Genomic DNA, 25,850 nt, shown 5'->3' with positions numbered 1-25,850 from the left:
ACCGAAAGCCCATCAGAAACTGGCTTGTGATATTGTATATAAACCAGTCCATAAATTTATATATGGTCCAATGACAATTCTTTAAAAAGGCACAGCATTGACGCGGAGTCTATATTTATTGTTTTTGTGGTGTACAAGTCGCGAAATGATGTGGAGGAATCACAGGAGAAGAAAAAGTGTCAACAGGTATCAACCACCAAGCAACTATCAGCCATCTAATCACGGAACAAGTTGTGTCACGTTCTATATAGTCTACAGACTCTATAAATTGATTTCTACAGGTTGTTTAGCGTGATATCAGCTCTCCCCGTTAGGCAAGTGAGCACCCGCCGAGAAAACTGAGAAAACTAAGTTTGTCCATAAATGAGAAAACATCGTATCATATGAAGTCTCCGGGCAGCAAACCGTTGCGTTTAGTCAGTGTCAAAGATAACCCTAAGCACGATCAGAACAAATCTCGTCTTATGGATGTGAAAAATTGGCACCGCTGGTTTTCGCCAAGGATTTTCCACTGATCATACAATTTTGTACAGAGGTCGGCTAGATTGCACACCATACAAACATTTGTGGCTTAATGGAAGTGACAGGAAACGCAAGAGGGACAGGATACGATGCCAGCTGCTTATTCAAATCTTTCGTTAAAGATATGAACTAACTTGCCCAACATTATACTCTGTTAAAATACGCCATACACTTTACCTTATATATGCAAGTGCGTATTGTGTTGTGTGTGCCGACATACGTTTAATTATTTATAAAGGAAGGTGCTTATTTTATTTGTCTGTGGCTTTTTTTTATTAATATCACATGTTTTTCTCACTGTTGTGAAGAAGTTGTCGTCGACAATCCAACACTATTTGTAGTGCAATAATATTACCCTTGCTGGTCTATAGTTATTCCTTTCCACATTTAACGCAGACCGGATGTCTTAATTCACACATTAACTACGGGACCTCCTGTTATATCTCGTATATACCAAAAACTAAAAATGTTGGTGTTCGAATGGACCATTGCTCAAACCCATAACTCACAACCCATAAAGCATAAACTCATAACCCATAAACCATAACTCATAATCCAATACGCATATATACCACAAAAAATTGTGATGGAATAGTTCACATCTGATCGAACATTTGCAATACCTTTCTTCGTTTTCTTGCGGCTGAAGATCGCCAATTTCTATTTATTGATCTCCGCCAAGCCGAAATTATTCTCCCACTGACTTCTGCCCCCGCTTGATCTATTGCGCAGCGCCAGCTGCTGGAGGAGAAGCAGCGCCACAAGCGGCAGAGTCAGGGACTACTTCAGGCATCCGATGCTCGCCGCCCACAGTCCAACACTGTGCTGCGGAACCGACTCCGAAAAGACGAGTCGCGCCCCCTGATGGCTGGTCTCAGCATAGACAGGCCTGTTCAAGACGTCGTCAGCTGTGAGTTAATCTGCTGCGCAGTAATACTGAGCCTCTTTCGTGTTTGAAAAACTAAAAGAAACTGGAAACAGATGCAATTTTTCATGACGTGTAACTATTTGGTATTGACCACTATGTACAATTTCATTCTTACATCTTCAAGTTCAACTGTGTTGAAACCCTTTTTTTAATTTTCAGTTACAATATATATTGTCTTTGTGTTCAACGTATTTCTTACAGTTTATATGAATGGGTTGCTTGTATAAATGTAACAATATTTTTGTGAAGTTCCTGACTTGAATTTTTTTTAGTGTTACGGAAATCTTTCGTGTATAAACTTACCATTTTATTATGTGACATGCTCTTTTATTTGCTTATACCTGAATAAATCACAGCAAGCCTCGGCGTAGGGATTCAGATGCGTCCATTCAATGCATTTTGTGTTTATTGTGAATAAAAAATCAATCAATCAAATCTTTGATATGCCAGTGCTGTTAGCACACATTGAAGTGGGGATTTCTTAAAGATTTTTAAGCTCAGATGTGATTCTTGTCTTGAATTTTGGAGCCGTGTAGTTGCAGCAGATTTTTCACATTTAGGGGTTTAGTATTTTTCCTTTAGTGGTTGACCTCTTGTTAATCACATTGTATTAGCAACTGTGCACTGTGGGTTCAGTATGCTTGGCCAATTCTCTAAGATACCTGCGGTGCGTATGCGGGTTTTGTGGGTCTTGCGTGATTACGATGTGCGTGATCTTGCGTGATCGCTGCCTATCACTCACCTCATCCCTACGCCTTTTGCTGCTAGAAATAATGTTGCCAACTACCCCGCCGTGTGCAGCCCGTAATTTCCCAACCAGTTTTCGAAGACATCAGCTACTGTTTTAAAGGAAAAACTGAGACATCCACCCAATCATAGCAATTGTTACAAAGGAAACCCATACGGGTTCCACGAAGGAAAAGCCTCGCAGTTGAAGAAAAGGTTTTTTGTTTTCTTCAACTGCGAGGCTTTTCTTTCGTGGAACCCGTATGGGGTTTCCTTTATAGCAATTTCTACGACTGGGTGGATGTCTCATTTTCCTTTTAATTACTTCTCTCCACCAAGTGGGTTTCCGCTGAACTATTACGTCAAGCTACTGTTTTTTAAATTGACACTATTCATGTTAGTGCCGCTCATTGCGATGTGAATAATTTTAAGAACTATAAACATGACCTTTTAGATGCTGTTCTTTTTTTCACGTCATCAACCTGACAGTCTGAAGGCTCTCTACAAAGTTTGGCACGAGAGCGGACTGGACAAGAGACTTTAAAGAGTCTTGGACCGTGCAATTAAGTTTTTCACCACCATATTCATCCTCATAATCAACGTCTTCTCTATTCTTTCTTTGTACACGCCTTCCCCCAACATCGAGTAGAAGGTCAGAACATTGATTCAGGCTGACCTCTCAGCTTTTCTTTCATAATAAATATCTCTATCTCTCTCTATTATCGCTTCTTAATCATTGAACAATATAGATATCGCGGGAAATCTGGGAGTAAAACGTTGGCAACTATTATAGTTGCAAACGTCTTTACTGCCATCTAAATAAATGAATCACTTGCTGCTGAGGGCAAGGAGGAGCTTACCAACATCAGCCACTTCAGGAAGACATTGCATGCTGGAAATAAAAGGCTGCGATTGGCGGTCTCGCTTCGTTTGTTCTTTGTCCTAACGAAGCATTGTTGAGTTTCACGAAAACTAACAAAAGCGAGCCAAGTAAGCCGCAAGCATCAACGCTCGCTAAAGTAAAGGAATTCTACTTGGTATCGGCATTTCATCGTGTTCACATATACCTTGCAAATGCAACACGTTGTTGACAAGCGCTTTGACCTACTGACGACATTATCGAAAGAAAATGCATATGCCTCATAACAATCCTATTCAATAAACTCACATGAACATATGCGATCGTATTAGAAACCCCTATTTACTTAAAGATCATATGCGGTTGTTGGATGTGGAAGGTATATGGACGCTTGGCTTTTTATTTAATAGAGGTGTTTGGCGGAAGTGAGCACATGATAGCAATGAGGGGTCGCAGCTTCATAAAATTATCGGGTTTGCGGAATGGCAGGACCACCAGCCTGCAATCCCGGCTTGTGGTAACAAGTGGTAACGAAGTGGATAGGTGGGCGAGTTGTTGAGCGCCTGTCCTATGTACTTCTTTCCCTGTTTACGTCTCATTTGTGCTGTTTCACATGAAAAAAAAAGTTATAGTATTGGAAGCGATTCCACGTGATATTGCACTCGCCCATCCTTCAGGTGGTCCGAAGATAAACACGTGTTGAGAAGCTTCAGCGCGCGTTCTTCTTTTATTTCTGATTTCAGGCTACGACGGTCCCATGCTCTTCTCAAGCACCGATAACCTGGACGCAGCGGTCGGCGACAGCGTCAAGGACAACATTGTGCAGGACGACGTCGACGGAGAAAATCCCGTGGCCATTGCCCTCAACAGTAGCCCAATTCCACCGTCCCCTGGTAAATGACAGCAAAGACACGATATATATATATATATATATATATATATATATATGCACGAGCAAAACAAGGAAACTGAAACTGAGGTGCCCGATTTTTATTAGTCATATCACAAGAAGCCAAGAAACGATGACACCAAGGAAGGTTACCCTAGCGATGCTGTCCTTCGTGTTATCGTTTGTTGGCTTCTTGTGATATGAATATATATCATCATCATCATCATCATCATCAGCCTATATTTATGTCCACTGCAGGACGAAGGCCTCTCCCTGCGATCTCCAATTACCCCTGTCTTGCGCTAGCGTATTCCAACTTGCGCCTGCGAATTTCCTAACCTCATCATCCCACCTGACTTTCTGCCGTCCTCGACTGCGCTTCCCTTCTCTTGGTATCCATTCTGTAACCCTAATGGTCCACCGGTTATCCATCCTACGCATTACATGGCCTGCCCAGCTCCATTTCTTCCGCTTAATGTCAACTAGAATATCGTCTACCCCCGTTTGTTCTCTGATCCCCACCGCTCTCTTCCTGTCTCTTAACGTTACTCCTAAGATTTTTCGTTCCATTGCTCTTTGTGCGGTCCTTAACTTGTTCTCGAACTTCTTCGTTAACCTCTAAGTTTCTGCCCCGTATGTTAGCACCGGTAGAATGCAATGATTGTACACTTTTCTTTTCAACGACAGTGGTAAGCTCCCAGTCAGGATTTGGCAATGCCTGCCGTATGCACTCGAACCTAATTTTATTCTTCTGTAAATTTCTTTCTCATGATCAGGGTCCCCTGTGAGTAATTGACCTAGATAAACATATTCCTTTACAGATTCTATAGGCTGACTGGGGATCCTGAATTCTTGTTCCCTTGCCAGGCTATTGAACATTGTCTTCTGCATATTCATCTACAACCCAATTCTTGCACTTTCTCGATGAAGGTCCTCAATCATTTGTTGTAATTCCTCTCCATTGTTGCTCAATAGGACAATGTCATCTGCAAACCGAAGGTTGCTGAGATATTCGCCATCGATCCTCACTCCTAATCCTTCCCAGTCTAAGAGCTTGAATACTTCTTCTAAGCATGCAGTGAATAGCATTGGAGAGATTGTGTCTCCTTGCCTGACCCCTTTCTTGATAGGTATCTTTCTACTTTTCTTGTGGAGAACCAAGGTAGCTGTGGAATCCTTGTAGATATTTGCCAAGATATTCACGTATGCCTCCTCCACTCCTTGATTACGCAATGCCTCTATGACTGCTGATATCTCTACTGAATCGAATGCCTTCTTATAATCTATGAAATATGAATATATATATATATATATATATATATATTTCTCGATACACATATCGAGAAACGCAGATTGACGGTCAACAAAAAACGAAAAAAATGAAATTTCATTATAATTCTGCCAGCCCCGCCACTTTATGTCCACAAAATATTGGTCGCTCTGCATTGATTCGCCCAAAGACGAGGGAAACCTCCATTTCACCCTCCCCCACATCGCAATAGCATCGCGTTGTCTGGTGCAGCATCGAATCGCACGAGGGCAGTAGAGGCTGCTGGCCGGCGAGGTTAAAGTCTAGTCTGAAATATTCCACAGGTAAGGTGTACACGAATCCCTGCGTAATCCGAACAAAGCCTTTCGGTCTGAGATAGAATGACGATGTTTGTTTTCGTTTAGGTAGCGCTCGTATGCAGTCATGAGAGCGCAGTAGGCGCCCAGAGGCTACTGGCGTAATTGTCCAGCGACAATGAAAAGTAGGTCTTCAGCCAAGAAGCTGCCTCTAGAAAAACAACAGTGTCCCCGCCCCCCTCCATTGCTCTCCCGCATTCTACTCGCCTCCCATAACAATACATTCTCGCTGTACTTCCAAGTGAAAAACTAACGAGTAGTAGAGTATGGCTCGTTATTCTGGGACAAATTGGAACGCTTATTCTTTTGTTCACTATAATCTGCCATAGCTAGAATACTGTGTTTACTGTGCTAAGTAAGAGCTTGCAGTAGAATAATGAGATAATTTTTTTCTACTAAATTTGTGCTAACTATTTTCAATCATCGGATGATTTTCCGAGGCCTAGCTTACATACTCTTGGCGTTTGTGCCGGCAAAAACTGCAATCATGATGTCGTGCCTTCAGGCTGATAAGGTCCTTGTGCCATAATGAGGTGCCCAGAATTTGTGCGCCCACATTTAATCTTACAAAGACATCCGCAATTAAAAAAAAAGCTTAGAAGCATTATCAGTGGAGTTACGGTAAGTAATTGTAATCACCAGCCGCCGCGTTAAAAGTGCTGAAACTACCAATTCAAGAGGCAGCAGCAACAACTGAAAAAAAAATAACACTAGTCAGCCGAGAAGTGCATTCAGTCATCGACGAATGCTTGCGAGACACGGGAATTACAAAAAAAAAAAAAAAGAAACACCGAATTCCCGCATTGTATGGACAGATAATCTCGAATTCAGTGATTCCACATGTAATAGTTTTTGGGGCGTGTTGTCATCCGTCAAATTAGGAGCGCCGTGTCTTGACCGAACATAAATTCACATTTGTCGTGGAACCGTATCCCGCAAACTTTTTTGGCTAACTGTACCTCAAGGCGTCACGCGTCATCCCACAGGTGCAAGAAAGAGCTTTGGCGCTGTAATGAGCTACATATTGTTCCCGTAAGATTCGGTGTTTGCACATTGAACGATGTTATAACTCATAAATTTTACGCTTTAACACACCGAAACTGTGCAGTGGGTTCGGAGAGAGGCCGCAGTGGAGGACTCCGGATTAATTTTGACCTCAGAGGTGGTCATAGCGCTAGAAGACACGGACAAGAACGAGAGAACAAGGACGTCTTGTTCTCTCGTTCTTGTCCGTGTCTTCTAGCGCTATGACCACCGCTGATGTATCTAACCAACTAGCCCAAAAAGCTATACTTGTAGAGTTAATTTTGACCACCCGCGGTTCTTTAACGCGCATCTAAATCTAAGCATACGAGCGTTGTTGTATTTCACCCCCTTGAAGTTATACCTTGCAAACACAACACAAAGCGAGAATGAGCATAATAATGCGAAATCATTATATGGCTCATGAAGCGTAAAATCTGTCGGCTTGGCCGGAGATGGCACAAAAAGCCATGTGGTCTCAAAGACAGACGCGCTGGTGGCCGGTCTATATATAGCGCCGCGCGTCGCGGCGCTATCAAGTCGGTGCGGTGATTTCGGTGAATTCTGCGGTGCGCTCCGATGGACGAACCTTCGACTTCTCTGTCAGTAGCGTAGACCGGCCCCATTAGGACGTCCACGCAAGTACTCGAACGAAGCCATCGCAATGCTTTGGCATTCATCCACGTAGGTATACCTATAGGTGCCCTTGAATTTTATTATGCAGTGCAGTGCTGCTGCGTTTAAAGGTGACGTATGAACATATTTATAGAAATGGTCTTGTAGGTAACCTGTTTAACGATGGAATTAACCGCTTGACTCAACGTCACACGCAGATGTGCAGAGGAAACTTAGGCAGATGGACCTCAGCGATGACCTCACGAGCATCAACGGGGACGAGGACCTGGAGAGCACGCCTGTGACGTCAGAGTCAGTGTCGAGCCGATCCACGTCTGCGCGAGTTCCAGACACTCCAACGGACGTTACGAACACCATTGCCCAGGTCATTACCCTTGTTTCAACTTCAAATACAACAAACGTGCATACGAACGTTCCACAACGGTTTTTGTGCTATGACGGTTGCGGCAACGCGTGATGCCGTGGTTGCTATCGAGGAGGGAGACCACAAAACAACAAAGGCGCACAAAAACAGAGTTCCCAGTAAAGGTTAAAAAGTTTGATGCTGGGAATTCTTTGCGTGTGTATGTTTTCTTAAAAAAACATAGGTAGGACATTAGGCAAAACAAGAACAACAGCTTGGTGGCGCCACTCACCACACCGTTTCAAAGGGGACGCTCACAGCATCCATCCATACAGGAGGCAGCTCTGCGCGCAGTGCGCAACGTATAGGTGGCGCGCTGGAGCCAGCGCAGCATAAAAGTACAAGCGTTGTAACGGTGTCACACGGTCAATTTCGATCACGATCGAGCCCCATCTAGACCGAAGTTCTCGAACGCGATTGGCTCCCTCCCGCAGTTTCCGCAAATGAGCCAATCGCTACCGAGAATATCGATCCCAATCGGGCTCGATCGTGAGCAAAACTGCGCCGTGTATAACGTATAGTGAAGGGATTGCTTAGGATGCAGTGAAACGTTTGCAAAGTACTAGGGACATTTGAGATAGTTTCCTGAAGTGGCCACAAGACTTCGAGTGCAACGAAGGAGTACTTCGTATATAGCGAAGCGTTTGTATAAGTCTCGGTTATAGCGAAGTGCATGGATTGTATATAGCGAGGGGTTTGCAAATAATTAGGTAGATTTCGACTGGTTGGGGTCATGGGACATCTGAAGGGTATGAGAACTACTTCACCCGGCTAAGCTGTCTGATGAACGAGTTGCTGTGTTATGCATACATCAGCGAAGGCTTTTAAAGCGAATGACTTTCTTTGGGAGCCGAACGTGTTTTCCGTACCTTTCCGTAACGCAATTCATTCCAAGCCTTGCAGTCTCACCGGATAGAAGTTGGAAATTTCAATGTGCCCTATATATTGTATATCCATTCTACTGGGTTCAAAGCGGGTATCCGGCCGAAACGCTACAAATAATTTTTGATTCTGAACGTGGACTTACTGAACAGTGATACAGTTGCCTGGTAGGGTGATATTCTGACTGTATATACAGGGTATTTTTTTAGGATATTAAGATTTCTTTTAGTATAAAGGCTATGAGCGTAGCGAAGGGGGTATTTAAGGCAGAAAAGTCGCTCCTAGGCGATGCGGACATACTCTTCCGCCAATAACTTGGGTTTCAGAAAACTAATTCACCGCAATTCGTTAATTACATTTTTTTATTGAAACCTTGGGTGGCAGTTCGTTGTATGGCAAACTTGGAGGAATTCATATTTTAATGCACACCATTTGTTTTTCCAATCTACAATTGCACCTCACTGATATACGTATTAATATACTAATTTCAATGCTCAACGCTGGCAATACTGAAACCGAGCAATCCGGGAGCACAAAAAAACCCAGCCCGCTGTAATGTCAGATGGAAACGCTCCGTGACGAAATGCGTGACGAAGTTCGAAGTTGGATGTCATGGCCAGTCGCGGCAGATACTGAAACAGCACGTTTCGCGTGGCAAGCATCTACCACGGCCTGCCTATTAGTATTCGCCGCGACGTGGCATTATTCAAGCTTCGTCGTACACTTCGTCATGGGCCGTTGCCATCTGATTCAGCAGCGGGGCGCGCTCAATTTCGATATTGCCTTGATTGACCAATCGAATTTTAATATGAATATCGCACATTCGGTGAAAATTTTCAAGATTTATAAAATAGGGGTGCATAAAATGTGACTGTTTGTTAAATTTACCACGTGAACTACTTGCTCCAATGCTTTAACAAACAAGCTAGTTAACTATTTTTATGTGTATTTGTCTTCCGAAACTCACGTCATTAGAGGCAGAGTATGTCCGCCTCACCTAGGAAATTAAAAAAAAAAATCAGCGTTGCTTGCACTGGAGGCCTTAAGCTAAAGAGACAGCGGAGCTGATGGACACCTAGCTAGTCGTCTTTTGGGCTACGCTAAGCACTACCAAGCCATGCCCAGAACTTTCCAGAATTTATTGATTCTTGATCGATTATCGATTAGCTATTGATTGGCTATCGATTGGCTATCACATGGCATTGGCCACGTATTTGGGCTAGGCTAAGCACTACCAATTCATCCCCAGCATTTTCAGGAACTTGTTCATGATTGATCGATTATCGATTAGCTATTGATTGGCTATCGATGACTGATTAAGCTTATGTAGTCCCAACCATGCTAGGCTAGACTTAGCCAGGTTCAGCTTCCCTAGTTCACAGGGGTTCCTTTGCACTTGGACCCTTTCTGCACAACCGCCAGGATCGGCCCACATTTTCTGCTAACGCGCCACGGACTTACGGCCGGCTTAAACAGTTCCGCTGTTAAAAAAAAGGGGGGCACGTTCGCTAATTCGAACAGCGCAAGATACAGGAAAGAGAGATAGAAACGTCCTGTCTCTTGCGCTGTCATTCGAGTTAACTTATCATACACCAACCATCCCACGTTAGGATTCTGTTGGGTTCGCTAAGCTCACAGTATAACAAATATGTATATACCCAAAGAGCAAAACTTAATAGAGCAGCCTGAATATATAGGAGCCGTTCATGACGAAGAAAATCGTTCAATCGAAGTTGTCATTTTGGAGCTCTTCAGCCACGAGGCTTTGCTGCACTGATCTCTATAGCTGAAGCGGCGGCCACGTGAATATCGCAGGTGGAAGACGTGAGCGGCGGCGTTGGAAGTGGCGGTGAGGGGAAAAAGGTGCAGCCGGCCATGTCGGTGCCCGTGATGGACTTGGGTCCCCTGGCCGACCTGCTGGACCAGGGCCAGATGGAGGAGTTCTCCACGGTGCCCTGCCCGCAGGGCACCACGATCCGGTGCCGCATCACGCGAGACAAGAAGGGCGTCGACAAGGGACTGTACCCGACCTACTACCTTCACCTTGAGAAGGAGGACAACCGAAAGGCAAGTAGTTTGCATTAGCACAGTAACTGTTGCAGTAGTATAATAGTAGGAGCGGTAGCGTTACTAGCAGCAATAGAAGTCAGTAGTAGTAGCAGTAGCTGTAGCAGCAGCCGCTACAGTAGTGGTAGAATAAGTACTAGTTAGTAATAGTAGCTGTAGCAGCAACAGCAGCAGTAGTAGAAGAAGTAGTTAGTAGTAATGATGATGTGTGGTGTTTTATGGCGCAAGGGCCAGTTATGGCCAAAGAGCGCCATGCCAGTGTTTGTGAGTTTGCAGTGGAGCGATGAAATTCTGAGAAGTAGATGAGGCGTGGCTGTAAAGGGGCCTAAAAATAATCGCTGTAAAGTGCGTAAAATATACATGTACTAAAATCATGGCAATGATTAATGGGGTGTACTAGGAAATGAAGAATGCAGTGAGAAAGAATGATGCGATATTCAAAATATTTAAGATGCAGTAATTCGCAAGGAAGCACTACTGCCTAAACAGAGCCCTTGAACCACAAGGACCTGGAGGCATGTGCTATAAAAAACTACTATCACAGCGGCATCCTCTGGAGAGAGGATGCGCTACGAACTTATTGGGCTAATAACATGCAGGACCACATCGTTCAAGTTAGTAGTAGTAGTAGCAGCAGCAGCAGTAGTAATTCCAGTACTAGTAACAGTAGCAGCGGCAGCAGCAGCAGTATGTAGTAGCAATTCATTGCTTTATTAGACTAGTAATAGAAACCAAGCAGGAATGAATTCAGCGGGGACTGCTCTGGTGACTGTATATCATTATGGCTGACATCTTCTAATGGCATTCCTCTTGACCACCACGGGTGTTTCCCAAGTGCTTGACTCCCTGGAACGTTGGTAGCTTCTGAGTCTTCCTTTTTTAAATGCGTAAGCATTTCTATGCTTACCCAACGAGATAACTGTCCGTCGTCCGTCCGTCCATCCCGTAAGACGATCGCTTTCAAGATATGGACCCGCGCGTCTCTCTTCAACGCTAATTGAGCGGCGAAAACACAGCTCGCCAGTCTATCAGCAGACGGCATTCTCTGTCAGCATCGCACATCACTTTCAAGATACTGCCCGCGCCGCCGCGCCTGACGTAGCCGCTGCCCGAGCACGGTTCATAATGGTTCGACGCCGGTTGATAACGCGCTAAAGAGCGATAACGGCTTACAATGATCGGAACGTCGTCGGCGCACCTGCCGCCGCCACGTGCAGTTGAACCAACCAACAAGAGACAGTGCACCTAATAAATGTCGCATACATTTATTTCATTTCCTACATCTCCCTCGTCATTTCACCCCACGTCCACATCCACTGCGGACAATCTATAGCATGAGTGAACATTGCTTCTACTCGCCTCTTCTACGTCGTCTCGTGCAAGTCTCACTTAACAGTTTGGTGTTGCAACCGCGCTTCTCTGTTTCACGATTCCTTTCGCGGTCTTTCTCACAATTACACGAAACGCACCAGCGTACGACCACTGAACACCACGTCGTCTCTACAAAATGCTTACGCATCTTTCAGATAACTCGCACACGAGATTCTACGTAGTCTTTTTTTTAAACATGATTGAAGAAGATATTGGCATATAAATACCGCGCTATCTACTCCTTGTTTTATGAACAAGTTTTATAGTAAAACAGATAGATTCTTAGACTTAACGCACATAATGGTGAAAACAATATAGCGATATCACAGCGATAGCAAATCAAAAATGTCATCAAGGACACTACCACGTAACATACACAGCAACAGCAAGACAACTTTGATCAAAAATATATAAAAATCTTCTTTCACATGTCTTACTAAAACGCCCTACGATGCCAATGTCCTCAAAATTTTTGCTTTTGGTATCGAAGCGCACTTTTGTATGGTGTTGTCGGTCACACGCCCAATAGTTCTTTAAACTTAATGGTATACAATATAATGTCATTAGTGACGATTCATATCTCCGTCTTGGTGTAACACAGTGGCAGCATTGAAGAACAAGGTGGCATGTGTCTTGGGCCGTAAGATCAAATCACTGGAAGTTCATCGCGTCCAATTAGGAACGGAAAGCTCTGGATTCTAAAACACTTTTGTTTGAGTTCTCTGCAGTGCATTTAACTGCATTTACGCATGAAACAAAACGGATTTGAATAGGCTTCCGCTATACCTAAACAATCTGCCATGCCGGCCGGCGTACAGCGATCAAAGCGGAACGTATAAAAGAGTATCAATGCTGCATTCTTAAAGATATGACTGACCAATGGGATGTGTGCCATACGTTTCCTGTGTTTTCTTCTTTTTTTCTTTAGTATACGGTGATTTTGTGAATGCAGCGGGCTTCGGATTTACGAGCAGAGAAACCTTCCTTTAAAGATTGGCCACCCATAGTTCATTCCTCCTCTCTCCCTCCCTTCCTCTCCCACACCTTTGTGTTTTACAAAGGCCCCTGCTTTCTTTTTTTTTTCAACATCTTCTTAGTGGAGTCTATCGAACTGCAGTTTCGAAAATAGCTCAAGTTAAGGTACAGCGCCGCAAAATTTCGAATAGGCAGTGATAAAAAGGTATTTCTTTGGCGCCAATCGATACAAAGTCCTTCGGCTCGTACCTATGTTGCTGGTACTTTCGGAACTGCACGTCGGGGGAAATTCAGCACCTGGACCTCTAAATCCCGAGATGGGTCGGAAAATAACAGGGTATGTGCGGGGTTTCCGTATGTGCTGGGGAAGAGATCGTAACACCTCCATCAAAACAAGGGCACGCTTATGTTTCGAACGAACTAGCTCAAAACGCTCGACTCCTGCCATTTTCGAGTTCAACCACGCGCGCGCCTGGAGAAGGAAGTTCTGGTGAGCAAAGCCCGCATTTACTTTAAGCTGCTCGGTCTACCAAGGAATCCCAACGAAGGCGTCCTGAAAGCTCGCAACGGTTGGGTTTCAAGTCGTATAGGGCGAATGTAGGGTACGTTCCACCGCGAACAAGGTGGCCGATATCCCACGGCTGCACGCGAGCTATATATGAACTAAGTTTCCGCGTACCAGCCTTACGTACCAGCCTTGCGTAACGTCTTACACACACAGTTCATGAATCTAGAATAGGCTAGATTTGTGTTACGCAACGACATCTACCACAGGTAGCACGAGCGGTCACTCTGAGAAGTCCTGACTTGTATCGGCGAGTTCCCGCACTTTGTTTCAGTGCGTCCACAAGCGGACGACTTATGTTTGAGAGACTCTCTCAGGCAGCCTCCAACCGCCTTCCTCTATAAACCGTGCGTCGCTATTCAGTGCAGTACAGTCAAGACTGGGGATTGCGTCAGCCAAGCAGGAAAGTAAGCCGTGTGCCTGTTTTTTGAGGACGAGCGTTAGAGGGCTTGCCGATTGTTCTCGACTAATGCTTCCGTGAAGCCTTCCACGCGGTAAAAAAATTTACACCCTTAAAATCGAAAAAGCATGTAACTCAGTCTATAAGTCACACCCTTACATCAAAAAAGGATGTAAAGGTGTGAGTTATAGGTTGACTTACACCCTTATGCATTCTGAAGGGTGCGAGTTTGCTTACAGTGCTATTCAGCTGGAGTAGCGCGGAGGGCATAATCGAAGGCGGGACAATGGAGGACCCCTTCTCGAGGGGTCCGAACTCTCAAAGCTTTACGTTCGTAAGTGCGCCTAGCCATTGGTCGTCCGCCTTTGCGGATAACACGTCCAGCATCAGGATTGGCTGGAATTTGCTCTTACGAAGTATTCCAGCGTACGAGCTTTACGCGAATGCAGGCCTTGGATCTCTATTCGGCTTGGCTGTGGCTTCGCTGCATGGAATTTGTTAGGTAGAGCAGATACTCGCACAACGGAATCCAGAGAAAAGAGCTCTTCTCCTCAAAGCGACGTCGCGAATGCCTTGGAAACTTCGCAATCCGGAGTTGAGAACTGGGCCTGTCTGTAGAAGAGAGAGAGAGAGAAAGTTGGGGGAGGGCTTTTGCGTACAACGCAGCAACGTGAAGGGAAGGAGGGATGCGACAAGAAGGTAGACCTGCCCCACCGGCGACTTATACGCTTGCGAAAGGAGATGTTTCTTTCATGGCTTTGTCTTGGTGCGGTTCTTTTGAATCTGCAAAGGAAGGCGGAGCAGGTGCTTGGAACGATGAGGTCTTCCCACAGATGACGGGAAAGCACGAGGTAGGCCTAGTTCTACCTTCAACCTATCGCGCAAGCAGTGGTGGTGGCGGAGGGATGAGGCTTGATGGAACTTTGAGCTTTTAGTGTCGAGGAAGCTGGTTGTTGGTCTAGCGCGCGCTTCGGGGCGCTTTGTGTCGTTTTGGGCCAGATAACTCAATTATGGTTTTTTGAACTGGATTGCTTGAGGGACTCGGAGATTATTTACTTGGGAAAGAAATTGAAATGCACAATTCACTAACAGCACGATTTCAGTTACTAAGCGTCCGGGCAACAGACGGAAGTAGATCAATTTCAGACGCGTCGCGTCACCTTGTGGCGTCGTATTTTCGTCGGGATGGAGGCGTTTTTTAACTTCTGGATCTTAAAAAACTTGCGCACCATGGACACCGCGCTTTTTGCAGGAACTTATGTTTGCTTCTTCATTACGTGACGTAGCTCACCACAGGGGCCACGTGAGCACGTCAGTGCTAGCTGGCACGCAGCGATTGGCCTATCTGCCATTAATAATAATAAAAAAAAACGTCATAGGTTCTCCTATGTCGTGTGTATGCCCTTTGTGCGTTAGCGTATACATCGCTCCGGAGCGTCGCGCCCCCTTGCGGCACCGGCTGAAAGTTGCATCGCTCCAAAGCGTAGCGCCACCTCGTGGCGCCCACTGAAATCTCCGGGCGTTTGAGGATAAAGGGGAATTGGCGCGGCGGCGGCGGAAGGAGACCACCGACGATGAGCGGGCCGCGGACGCATCACCGCGGACACCGCGCTGATGCTCTCTCCTCTCACGCAATACTGTGGCAGCAGGTGCACCCTGTCGCCCGCTCTACTCCGTTGAGGCTCGAGCCAGCAAGTGCCACCCAGCATCACGATGAGCGTGCGCTCATGACGTGGAGTCGCAGCCAATGGAAAGTTTCGCTTCTACAGACGCCACCGGCTTTTTTCGCTCAATGGGCCATTTGAAGCTTTCGCATCGAAAATATATAAATTAAATAAACATACATAGAACAATAGAACGCTTTACCTTGTCATGTCTGATATTTAACGTTGGGTATGAATGTTACGGCTACTTACTACCAAATAAATATCCTACACATGGCGTTGAACGCAAACATCACCATTTCCTAGCCATAAACAAAGGAAAAAGTCACTTTAATACCGACAGTATTGCAAAACAAAGGTAATTTAAGAAGAACCCTGCCAGTGTAACGAGAGGTTCGATGAGTTGGTCTATATCGGCGCTGCTGATTCGTTTTCTTACTTGCACCAGAAAGTCGTCAAGTCAGTAATAACCAAGGCGTCTACTTCTAACAAATATTTCAGCTTTTTTTTTTCGTGACATAGGCCATCACCTACGAGAGGTCAACATTCAATTAGCCGTTGTCCGTAGTCAATCATGTTGTGTTTACGAACACTGATCCGAAGTGACTCAATTATTCATGCTACAGGTCCCCAATCTTTTTTCAGCTAGGTTTGCGCCGCATTTCTAGAAACATCGATATAAACTTAGGGGTATTTGAGAACACTCACCTCCGTATTCAGAAATGCTTCTTAAGTTGAAGCCCATGCTTACCTTGATCTAAGTGACGGCTGGTGCGAACGTGCCCACGACGCTCATTGCGTTTCCTCCAGCGCGTTCACGACAGCCGTCATTTAAATGAAGTCAAGCAAGGCCTTCAACTTAAGATGTACTTCTGAATACGGGGGTAAGGCACACTTATTGTCTGAAGGAGACAACAGCCTCTGTGTGCCCGTCCGTGCAGGTGTTTCTGCTGGCCGCCCGTAAGCGCAAAAAGAGCGCCACGTCCAACTATCTGATCTCGGTGGACCCGACCGACCTGTCGCGAGGTGGCGAATCCTTCGTGGGCAAGCTTCGTTCCAACCTGCTCGGCACCGCCTTCACCATCTACGACTGCGCCGAGAAGCCCCGGCAGAACACGGAGAAGCGCTCGGTGCGCTCCGAGATCGGAGCCGTCGTCTACGTGAGTGTGGTGACATTGCCCTTTGAACACCCGAACACAAGAGCCCAATGAGCACCTTGGAGGACTACCGACACACTGTTTCCAAGTTGCAAAAAACTCCACTGCAAGCTTATCACACGTAAAAAGAGTCACACTTGTCAATTACGAAAGTTGGGGAAACAATAGAAAATACATTGGCCGCGTTGCCATGACGGTGAAGAAGCTGACAGTGCCGGAATTGTGAATCGTGAACCTAAACTCCCACTATAGGAGAAATTGTGCCCCACAAAAAAGTAGTAACACTCAAAGCACAAGCATAGTGGCAAGTACCAGTCTTTAGTCGTCAAAATCCCAGAAGCTACGAGAATATAAAAGAATTTTGGCCACACTATGCAACACCTTGCGCCGAGCTACCTATTGATACCAGTGACAAATCGATCGCCTTGAAAAAAGCGAGACATTCGACTCGTGAACGTGCGCGCTTTAGGCATATCTTAATCTGATACTAAATGTCATTTTGAAATGCCAGCCATGGTGTCATCGATATTATTGTGACGCCATGCTAAAGATAAAATATTTCCTGACGTCATGTAGAAGTAAGGCTAGGTATGATGGCGTTGCTCATAAAATGCATACAAGGGCGCTGAATGGCGTGGGGCAGCTCCAGCGATCCGAGGGTATGGAGTAAGCGAATGCATAATGTCGTGATGCATTTACGCGCTGGATACCTAAACTAAATGCGGTCCACAGAAACTAGTTAATAATACTAGTAAATTAGTGAATAATTTTGGGCGCTCTAACGCTTGCAGTTTGTTTTTCTAGGGTTTAGATGGTTTCAAATTCACTGAGTATGACAAAATGACAAGTCGAAAATAACGTGTCGGTTCACCTCGCCTTTGTTTCACCGTATGGGCTGGTAAGGACGCTCCAGCGCAACCCGGAGTTTAGTCACTATGATACTACAGCGCGCACACAACAAACGAGGACACAAGGCAAAGACAACACAAAGGTGTCCCTTTGCCCTGTGTCCAAGTTTATTGTGTGCACACTGCAGTATTATAATGAATAGCTACCAACTGAATTTAGTCTATAGTCGGGTCAACGTAATGTAATGCAGTGGCGAAAGCACCGCTCTCCAACTCGAATATGGAACACATGCGCTAACCAATCACGTCCGCTTATTTCTCTGACGTCACGGCAGGAGGAGTACAATAGTAATGAAATGTGGTAAGAGTGATTATGGCGTCACGCAGCTGGCCTTCGTATCTGTCGACTGTATGTGAATCCATTCCATTTGCTACTTGTCTGTTCCGTGCCTCCACCAGTATAGCACTAGAACACGTGCCTCCGTTGTTTGTGTCCGCCTATGAACGTTGAGCGCACCGACTTAGGGGTACGCGGGAGGAACAAATATTAGAACACGGTTTTTTATCTAGTGCTTCGTGTCTTGCGTTTACAGCGCCACTGCGGCTAGAAAGCGAAGCTGCGATAAATAATTCGACAAAAGAAGATAAAGGAAGTGCTTTCAGCATGCATAAATTTGAGTTTATAATATAGTAGCAGCGGACAATATATTGCCTTATTAGGATTAGTTCTCGGTGGCTATTTGAGTGTTCTTATCAGCTAAGGCACTCCAGAAAGTGTACGATTAGGGTACTGCAGCAAAAGTTTCCTGATGTAGCCGGATAATTTTCCCAAATCGAAAACTCGGCATCGGAAAAGGGCGGTGGTTCATCTTCCAACGGTCTTCATTTTTGCTAGATGAGAAACATCGATGGCCTACATCGTCATTCGTCACTCACGAAGGTTACGTGTTAGTGAGAAAATCAGGCCACATCCTACGCTGCGGTGAGAGCTTGGATTGTCTTCGATGGCTGCCACCTCGTTTTCTGACGCGATACTTATGGGCCACGTTTGACACTGAGTTTCCTGCAAGAAGTTGGGGATGCAAGATATAGCGCGCCCGACGGAAAAACCAAACGATGGCTTACCCGTAGGCATCTCGCACATGCGCAAGTGGTTATCTCGGTGTCTCGCGCATGCGTAGTTGTCGAATTTCGCCGTGCTGCTGTTTTCAGACAGTGAGATAAAAAAATATGGCGAATTCCTTAATGTAGAAAGTATGGTGGCGCCCAGACTAAGCCCCCTTTTATAACGGCTTACATTGGCAAATCTGACTGCACGGCTCGCAGGAGACAAACGTTCTTGGATTCAAAGGCCCCAGGAAGATGACTGTCATCGTGCCAGCCATGAGTAAAGACCACAAGAGGATTGAGCTGAAGCCATCCTTCGTGAGTTGGCGTTTTATTCGCATGTAATGTGAATTAACACGCCTTTAACTGCATGATCATCGTCGTCGTTATCATCATTATCGTCGTCGCCGTTGTTGTTGTTTGTTAGTGGCAGTAGTAGCACTACTAGTAGTAATATTTGTAGTAGTAGTAATAGCAGTGGTAGTAGTAGTGTCATTTGTTGTCGTTTATTGAATCATTAAATTCTGAAAAAAAGGCCACCTAGGGGTCGGATATCGCAACCTTCAAAAATAAGCTGTGGCGACAGATGAATGTAGAAAAGGAAGTTAAAAAAAAAACAAATGAAAAATAGAACAAATGGCCGAAAGGCAAAAAAAAAAATTGCGGATGAATATAAAAATCAAGCAAAACCTGGCATATACAGGGTGTCCCAACTATCATGCATCAAAATTAAAAAAAAGAGCACTTGCGTTACTCGAAGAAAACCTAGTGTATAATGTTTCCAGTGCAGTGTAGTAGCCGCCAGGAGTTTTTCTGTTACTGAGATTTAATTAGGCAATTGTAAATAATTACCTAACTAGAGAAGTACTGTCCTAATTATCAAAGTGTCAAGGAGAAAATTGTAGAGCAACATGAGAAACTCCCGATACAGCTTTCTGTTGATCAATACCTGCTACATAAAAGTGTTTTTCCGAGCGTGAAAGAAGCCCGCGAATACATACAAAGTGCCTCGAGCGGCCAGTCATGCGGAAATTTTGCGTGTATGCGCGCAAATTATTGTGGTGCCTAAGAAAAAATAAATTAATAATTTCGAAGAGCGAACCTGCTCCTTCCTCAAACAAAAAATAGTCCTGTCGACTTTTTCGAACACCAGTGTGCCTAGTGAAGTAATGTTTCCTTTCTATTATGCAGTATATTATTTTGTGCACCGTAAAACAGCGTGTACATGCGAACTTATCATGTTTTTCATTTCACAGTTTTGTGCACACAATTTAGTTGTGTCCTTCATTGATTTTTTTGTATTTTTATTTGTGTATATTTTGATGCATACTGAAAATAAATCTATACTACTATGTGGAAACCCCTATCGAGCCGCATTATTTTAAGCTTTGTGTCTGTGCGCCTGACATCTTATCACTGTCGTTAAAAAATAAAGGAATTGGATGGAGTTGCACAATTGACGAGGTAAAGGAACGGCGTCAAAGCAAACGCCTGTTACGAAAAAAACATATAATGTACTTTTTCATACATGGTTTACATCACTGTACACGCATGGGCTTGAATTAAATGGTCGCACTATATAGCTGCCCCGGCATACTGGTCCGACATCGGCCCGACTATATAACTGGTCCGACGATTATAGGATGTTCCCACCTTTATTTGTTTTCGTTTGCTTACAAAGGAACACGGGGGCCTGTTGGAGCGGTGGAAGTGCCGGAATATGGAAAACCTGCTCGAACTTCGCAACAAGACGCCCGTCTGGAACGATGGTGAGTTGCCACCCCACGTAACCAACTCACATAACCACATAATCAACCGAGGCAGCGGTTATGCGATCTGCGGCACAGGGCAGATGTGGAAGCAAGAGCTTAAGAACACAACAAGCGGGCCCAGCGTTCTTGCCTCCCCCTCTGTCCCGAGCTGTGACCCAAAAATGAGCTCAACCAATTTGAGTAGTTTATCTGAACGGGTGCTCAAACGGTGCTGTTCTCGGAATTTTTCTTAGAAACGAGCACTGCGCAGAATACAAACCAAGACACACATGGTGCTGACTTCCAACAAGGTATATATATATATATATATATATATATATATATATAGAGAGAGAGAGAGAGAGAGAGATAGACAGGAACAGATAGACAGAAAGCAATATGGCTTTCTATATATGCAACAATATCTCAAATATATATCTTTGTATTATGTTTAATTACCTCATTAGTTGTTATTAGATAATTAATTCGTCAGATAGTATAGTCAGCGCAAGATTATAAATCAGGGAATTGTTGGCTATCATGAAAGCTTCCCCATCCATCTTTCTGTTGCTCTATACGCCCTACGTGAAAGTTATTTTTCCAAGCCTGAAAGAAGCCAGAAAGTGCCGCGCGACGAGCTGTTGTGCGGGCTTTCTTTAACGCTCGGAAAAAAGCGTTTACGTAGCACGTGTTGAACAAGAGAACGAAGCATCGGGAATTTGTGGTGATGACCGACAAATTTGTGTTTGGCAATTTCGCTCCGATAGAGCACTGTATGAGAAGTCAATGTAATAATAGTAGCTAATTATGTAATTAGGCGAAATACACGAAAAATGTCTGATTTACTGCGAGCCACGGTAAACAACATTACCTTGGTTGTGTACAGCTGTGTGGCACTCGTGCATTTTAATATTTTGGCGCAAGTTACGTGCGACTCGCAGACAGATTCCGCAAAGAAATTAACAGGTCCCTTTGTGCCTTTTTTTTCTTTTCACATTTGTTTTTTTCTTGCCTTCGTGTTTTAATATATTGCACGTCTATGCATGCATACTGTGAAGTGACCTGCGGGTCACTATTTCTGTCATTCCATATACTTTGTGACAACAAGTTATTATCTTTAATTTTTTTTCTTTTTCGCTGCTTTTTCTGGCTTTCTTTTTTATGTAAAGTGCTCCTTATGAAATTTATAAGGGTTCTTTCTATGTCCCTTCCCTCTAGAGTGCTGTAAAGCCTGGAGGGTACAATAAATACCAATAAATAAATAACTATACAAAAGTCCCACTAACATCTGCGTCTCGGTTAGACTAAGCTTGCTAAACTTTCCTAGGCTAATTTGCGTGCAAACAACAATAATTTCCCTTTTTCTTCACTTTTAGAAAATAAGCATGCAAGCGCTAGATCACTACGCTGTCAACACAATATGAAAACTTCTTGTTGTACTCATCCTTCAAACTTGATTGCACTTTTCTAGAGTCTCCTTGTACTTCGTGTGTTCACAATTTTCCATTCCGGAGGAACACGAAATATGTCAAATTCCGTTTTTTTCCCTCCTACTGCTTGACTATTTCAGACACACAGTCCTACGTCCTCAACTTCCATGGTCGGGTGACGCAAGCGTCTGTGAAGAATTTTCAGATAGTCCACGAAAATGATGGTAAGGCTAGCGCCGAAAGTGATTACTTTTCGACCTCGATGCACAACTGCCGAGACCGCCTTGGTTGACTTTTTAAACACAAGCACACGTGGGTGACTACCAGCCTGCTGTGAGCTCAGTGAAATGGTAGCCTTTAGCAAAGTAGCTTGAGCCATCGGGCACAGTATTCGTTACTCTCAATGATGGACCGGAATCGGAATAGGATGGAATCGGAAGCAGTGTCATAAAAAGAAAAAAATGATAGTTACGTCCAAAGCTGTCGAAGAAGTCAGCACAGGGCAATTTATTTTAAAAGACCGCTGAACGGTAGGTAGTCTAATCAAAAACCTAGACGAAAAGAATGCTCCCTATAGTAGGGTGCTTTGGTGACTCCTTGAAGTCTCGGCAGGATTTGTCTGCGTAACGACTTCTTGTGTGGAATTGTTCACAGTGATTTACACTAAATGAGACATTAGTTAAAATTGCAATCGCCTCCTAAGACAAGGAACATTTTCAGACCAACTCATCGTACGGATGAATCACCTAACCACGCATGAAATGCGCTCAATAGCTATATCTCGTAGTAAATAGTAAGAACTGCAATCTCTATCTTGTTCAATACCAAAACAATCTCCTGGAAACATGGCTCTTCTACTGCGTGTCAGAAATGGATGCATTGGTTGCTGGAAACATGTCAAACACACGTAGTAGTCTTCGCTTAATGCACACTGCTGTGATCCCGATGAACTTACAGTATCGCTTGTTTCAAAATTCGTACGGCGAATTATTTCGCAAGCTTCTGCTATTCGGACAAAACTAAAGCATCGCGTGTTTCAGAAACTCATCTATCCCATAACTTCTCTTTTCTCCAGCTGACTACATCGTGATGCAGTTTGGCAGAGTGACCGAAGAGTGCTTCAGTATGGACTACTGCTACCCCCTGTGCGCTCTGCAGGCGTTCGCGATCGCCCTGTCGAGCTTCGACAGCAAGCTGGCCTGCGAATGACCGTTACTGAAGTCGCCTAAAGACGTTTCCCTGCTGCGTAGCAATCGAAAATTGCGGCACACTGTGCGTCACGTGAGGAACCTCCGCCTCAGAAAATGGAACTGCCACGGATTTGCCTTCGGCGACATTGAATGGATTCCATAGATCCAGCGAGCTGTGGACAATGGTGATTCGCCTGATAACGCACAGTTTGACCAGTGCGTACTGTGGGGGAGCGGAGTGCAGTGGTGTTGTGGACTTTCCTGCCTCCTTTCCCCCCCATGCTCTTCCCTCTCCCAGTTTCCTTCATTTCCGGTGATACAACAGTCGAAACTCAGTATAACGTACACGAACATAACGAAATACCTGATTTAGCAAAGCAAGACAATAGTGATGCTCGCCAATATCAGCGCGTGTCAAATTCACGCTTGTAAACGAACTTCGGATATTGAGAATCGAATCTAAACATCTATCTGCGATATAAGCGTCTAACGAACGCGCGCTCATAGCGAACGTAGATTATAACGAATGTCTTTTCGTGTCCGATGCGTCTTCTCTATAAGATGGTTCGACGGTCGACTGTATATGCCGTGGTCAACACATCTACTGTGGAATTGAAGGAACACCTGTGAAGATGAGGTAGCTCGAAGAGCTCACGACGCGAATGTTGCTTCCCCTGGAGTAAAGCACAGTGGCATTCTGCACTGCCTCAGTGACCATAGGCTTTCCCAAACCCTGTTTCACCACGAGATACCTTAAACACTCGCACGTCATTAGCTAAACGATATTTGCCGTTACATCGTTGACCACACTGAGAGAAAACAATCTGTACTTGACGCGCGAGCTGCGACAGTTCATAAAGAGGTGTGCTGCAATATAAGCTACGTTCGTGCACTGTCGTTAGAGAAAAGCGTGAATTCTTGGACATAATAATGTCGACAAGTAACACGAAGTTTGAGATTTCGCCTGACTGGTACCGGCCGCTTCTTTTTCAATTTTTGTCATGCCTGGTATTTTAGTGCACTCTATAAGCAGACTTACTCGATGACTGACGATTTAAATATAAGCAATACAAAGGTTATGGAAAGTTCCCCGAGTCGCTTTTAATTTCATTCGACTATCCGGAGTTATTTACCTTGCAGAAAAATTGCTACACGATTGTTACGTACCACAAGGTAACCAGCTGTCTTTCTTATTTTAGTTCTTGTTGCAATCACGTATATGGCATTTATTTTTTGCCTCTTTGGCTATAGTTGCACCTGGGCGGTCTTTTGCAACTAATCTAACTAGGGCTTTTAATAGCGGCGCCTCGAGTCGAACACTAATCAGCTCCGGCACGGTAACCGGTAGTTTTATCCTAAACCCAAGTGGTAGGACAGTTGCCCCTGTCAGGTTGTCATTTGGGGCTAAGTTTTTCTGAGGAAGAAGGGGCTGTCCTTTATCTGCAAACGATTATTTTCGAGTAACTAGCACGGATACCTTTTAGCATGCAGTAATACTTGAATGAATAAAAGCTTGATTTAAGATAAAAATTATAATGGCAGATTGTTTTGTACTCCTGCCTTGATATGCACTCTTTGCCAGTACTTTCAAACACCGGTGACGTCTTCAGCAAAGCCTTGACTACCAGAACTGTAGCCATTCGAACACCAAATCTTCGCACATGCCACTATCAACGATCCTGAGGCCGAGGACAAAAAATCGAGCGATTTTACACAGCTTTTGAGCCCAATATACAGACAACGGTGGGTCACGTCACTTGCAGCTGTCTTTTAGAGACGGCTATAGACATTACACAGAGAAAAATGAGGAACATGCATAAAGCTTCGAAGGTGGCATGTTAGCTCTGGGAAAGGCTAAGACAGCGTGAAAGACATAGCCAAGGGAATACGTGAGACACACACATGCTCCATGTGTATCTTACGTCGTCCACTCGTACGCGTACATGTCTTTCGAACTGATTTGAAATCCCCAATGTTCAACCAATTAGCTGAAGTTTCTCTCCTCGTCAACGTTATTCTTAGTTGTCACCTTTGAAATAAAGGTCACGCCGCAAACCCTTAGAAAATGTGAATGCCTCTAGGGTCAGTGCAAATGTGCATCCAACTCTGAAATTTTTGAAGTTTGTTTTTAAATGCGTTTAATAGTATTCGTCGTTGCAGGAAAATACTGCGCATGAGATGACAACATGGATAAGGTAAATGAAAAGGTGACTGTCTTTAAGTTTTAAATAAACATTCTTGAAGTGTGAAGTTTCACTTTCATGTAGCGTCAGTGCATTAGAGATGACACTTTGGCTCCACCCATGCAGCCTCACACAGTCGGCGAACTGCGGCACGTGATCTGTGCTACCGAAGATAGCACGAATAACATTGTACTACATGAATTGCAACTCGAAACTTCCATTCTGCCTTCTTTAGACCTTACTGTCCTTTGTTTTAGACGGCGCTGCATTCGGGGCCGGCTCACATATTTTGTTAAGTAAAGCCACATCACCAGCTTTAGGCGCGCGCAGTTTGAACAGACGCATCTGGGTGTTACACTGCTGATGAAAAGAAACGAAAAAGTCTGCACTCTTCAGACACAATAACACACTGCATTTTGATCACTTGAGCCCAACATCCAGAAGCCGAACCTACAATTCCCTATGCAATTCATTTCAGTCAAATGTTCGTCCAACTGAGGAAATAAATATAACATCAAGTTTATATTATGCTATCGAGCTGCAGCTGAGACAAATTAAAATCTCCAAATTATTTGTCTATGCATACAAACACGCATCTGCCAGGTACTTGATATCGGCCCCATTTTCATGGCGAAAGCATTAAGGCGT

General features: G+C 44.5%; 1 protein-coding gene across 1 annotated transcript in view; it reads left to right on the top strand.

The window, feature by feature from the left end:
- Positions 1-25,628, top strand: part of LOC119464132 (tubby-related protein 3) — a 90,163-nt gene extending 64,535 nt beyond the window's left edge. The window contains exons 2-10 of the mRNA XM_037724970.2: positions 1,255-1,432; positions 3,779-3,928; positions 7,407-7,573; positions 10,310-10,561; positions 16,478-16,696; positions 18,868-18,966; positions 20,330-20,417; positions 21,970-22,053; positions 22,905-25,628. Of these exons, the coding sequence (XP_037580898.1) occupies positions 1,255-1,432; positions 3,779-3,928; positions 7,407-7,573; positions 10,310-10,561; positions 16,478-16,696; positions 18,868-18,966; positions 20,330-20,417; positions 21,970-22,053; positions 22,905-23,038 (1,371 nt within the window). The 3' untranslated portion in view covers positions 23,039-25,628. The remainder of the gene's footprint in view (positions 1-1,254; positions 1,433-3,778; positions 3,929-7,406; positions 7,574-10,309; positions 10,562-16,477; positions 16,697-18,867; positions 18,967-20,329; positions 20,418-21,969; positions 22,054-22,904) is intronic.
- The last annotated feature ends 222 nt before the right edge of the window (positions 25,629-25,850 follow it).

This window comes from Dermacentor silvarum, chromosome 9 (assembly GCF_013339745.2).
Source record: "Dermacentor silvarum isolate Dsil-2018 chromosome 9, BIME_Dsil_1.4, whole genome shotgun sequence".
In the NCBI taxonomy this organism is placed as follows: domain Eukaryota; kingdom Metazoa; phylum Arthropoda; class Arachnida; order Ixodida; family Ixodidae; genus Dermacentor; species Dermacentor silvarum.
Note: the sequence above shows the minus strand (reverse complement) of the source record. Positions and strands in the feature narration are given on the sequence as shown.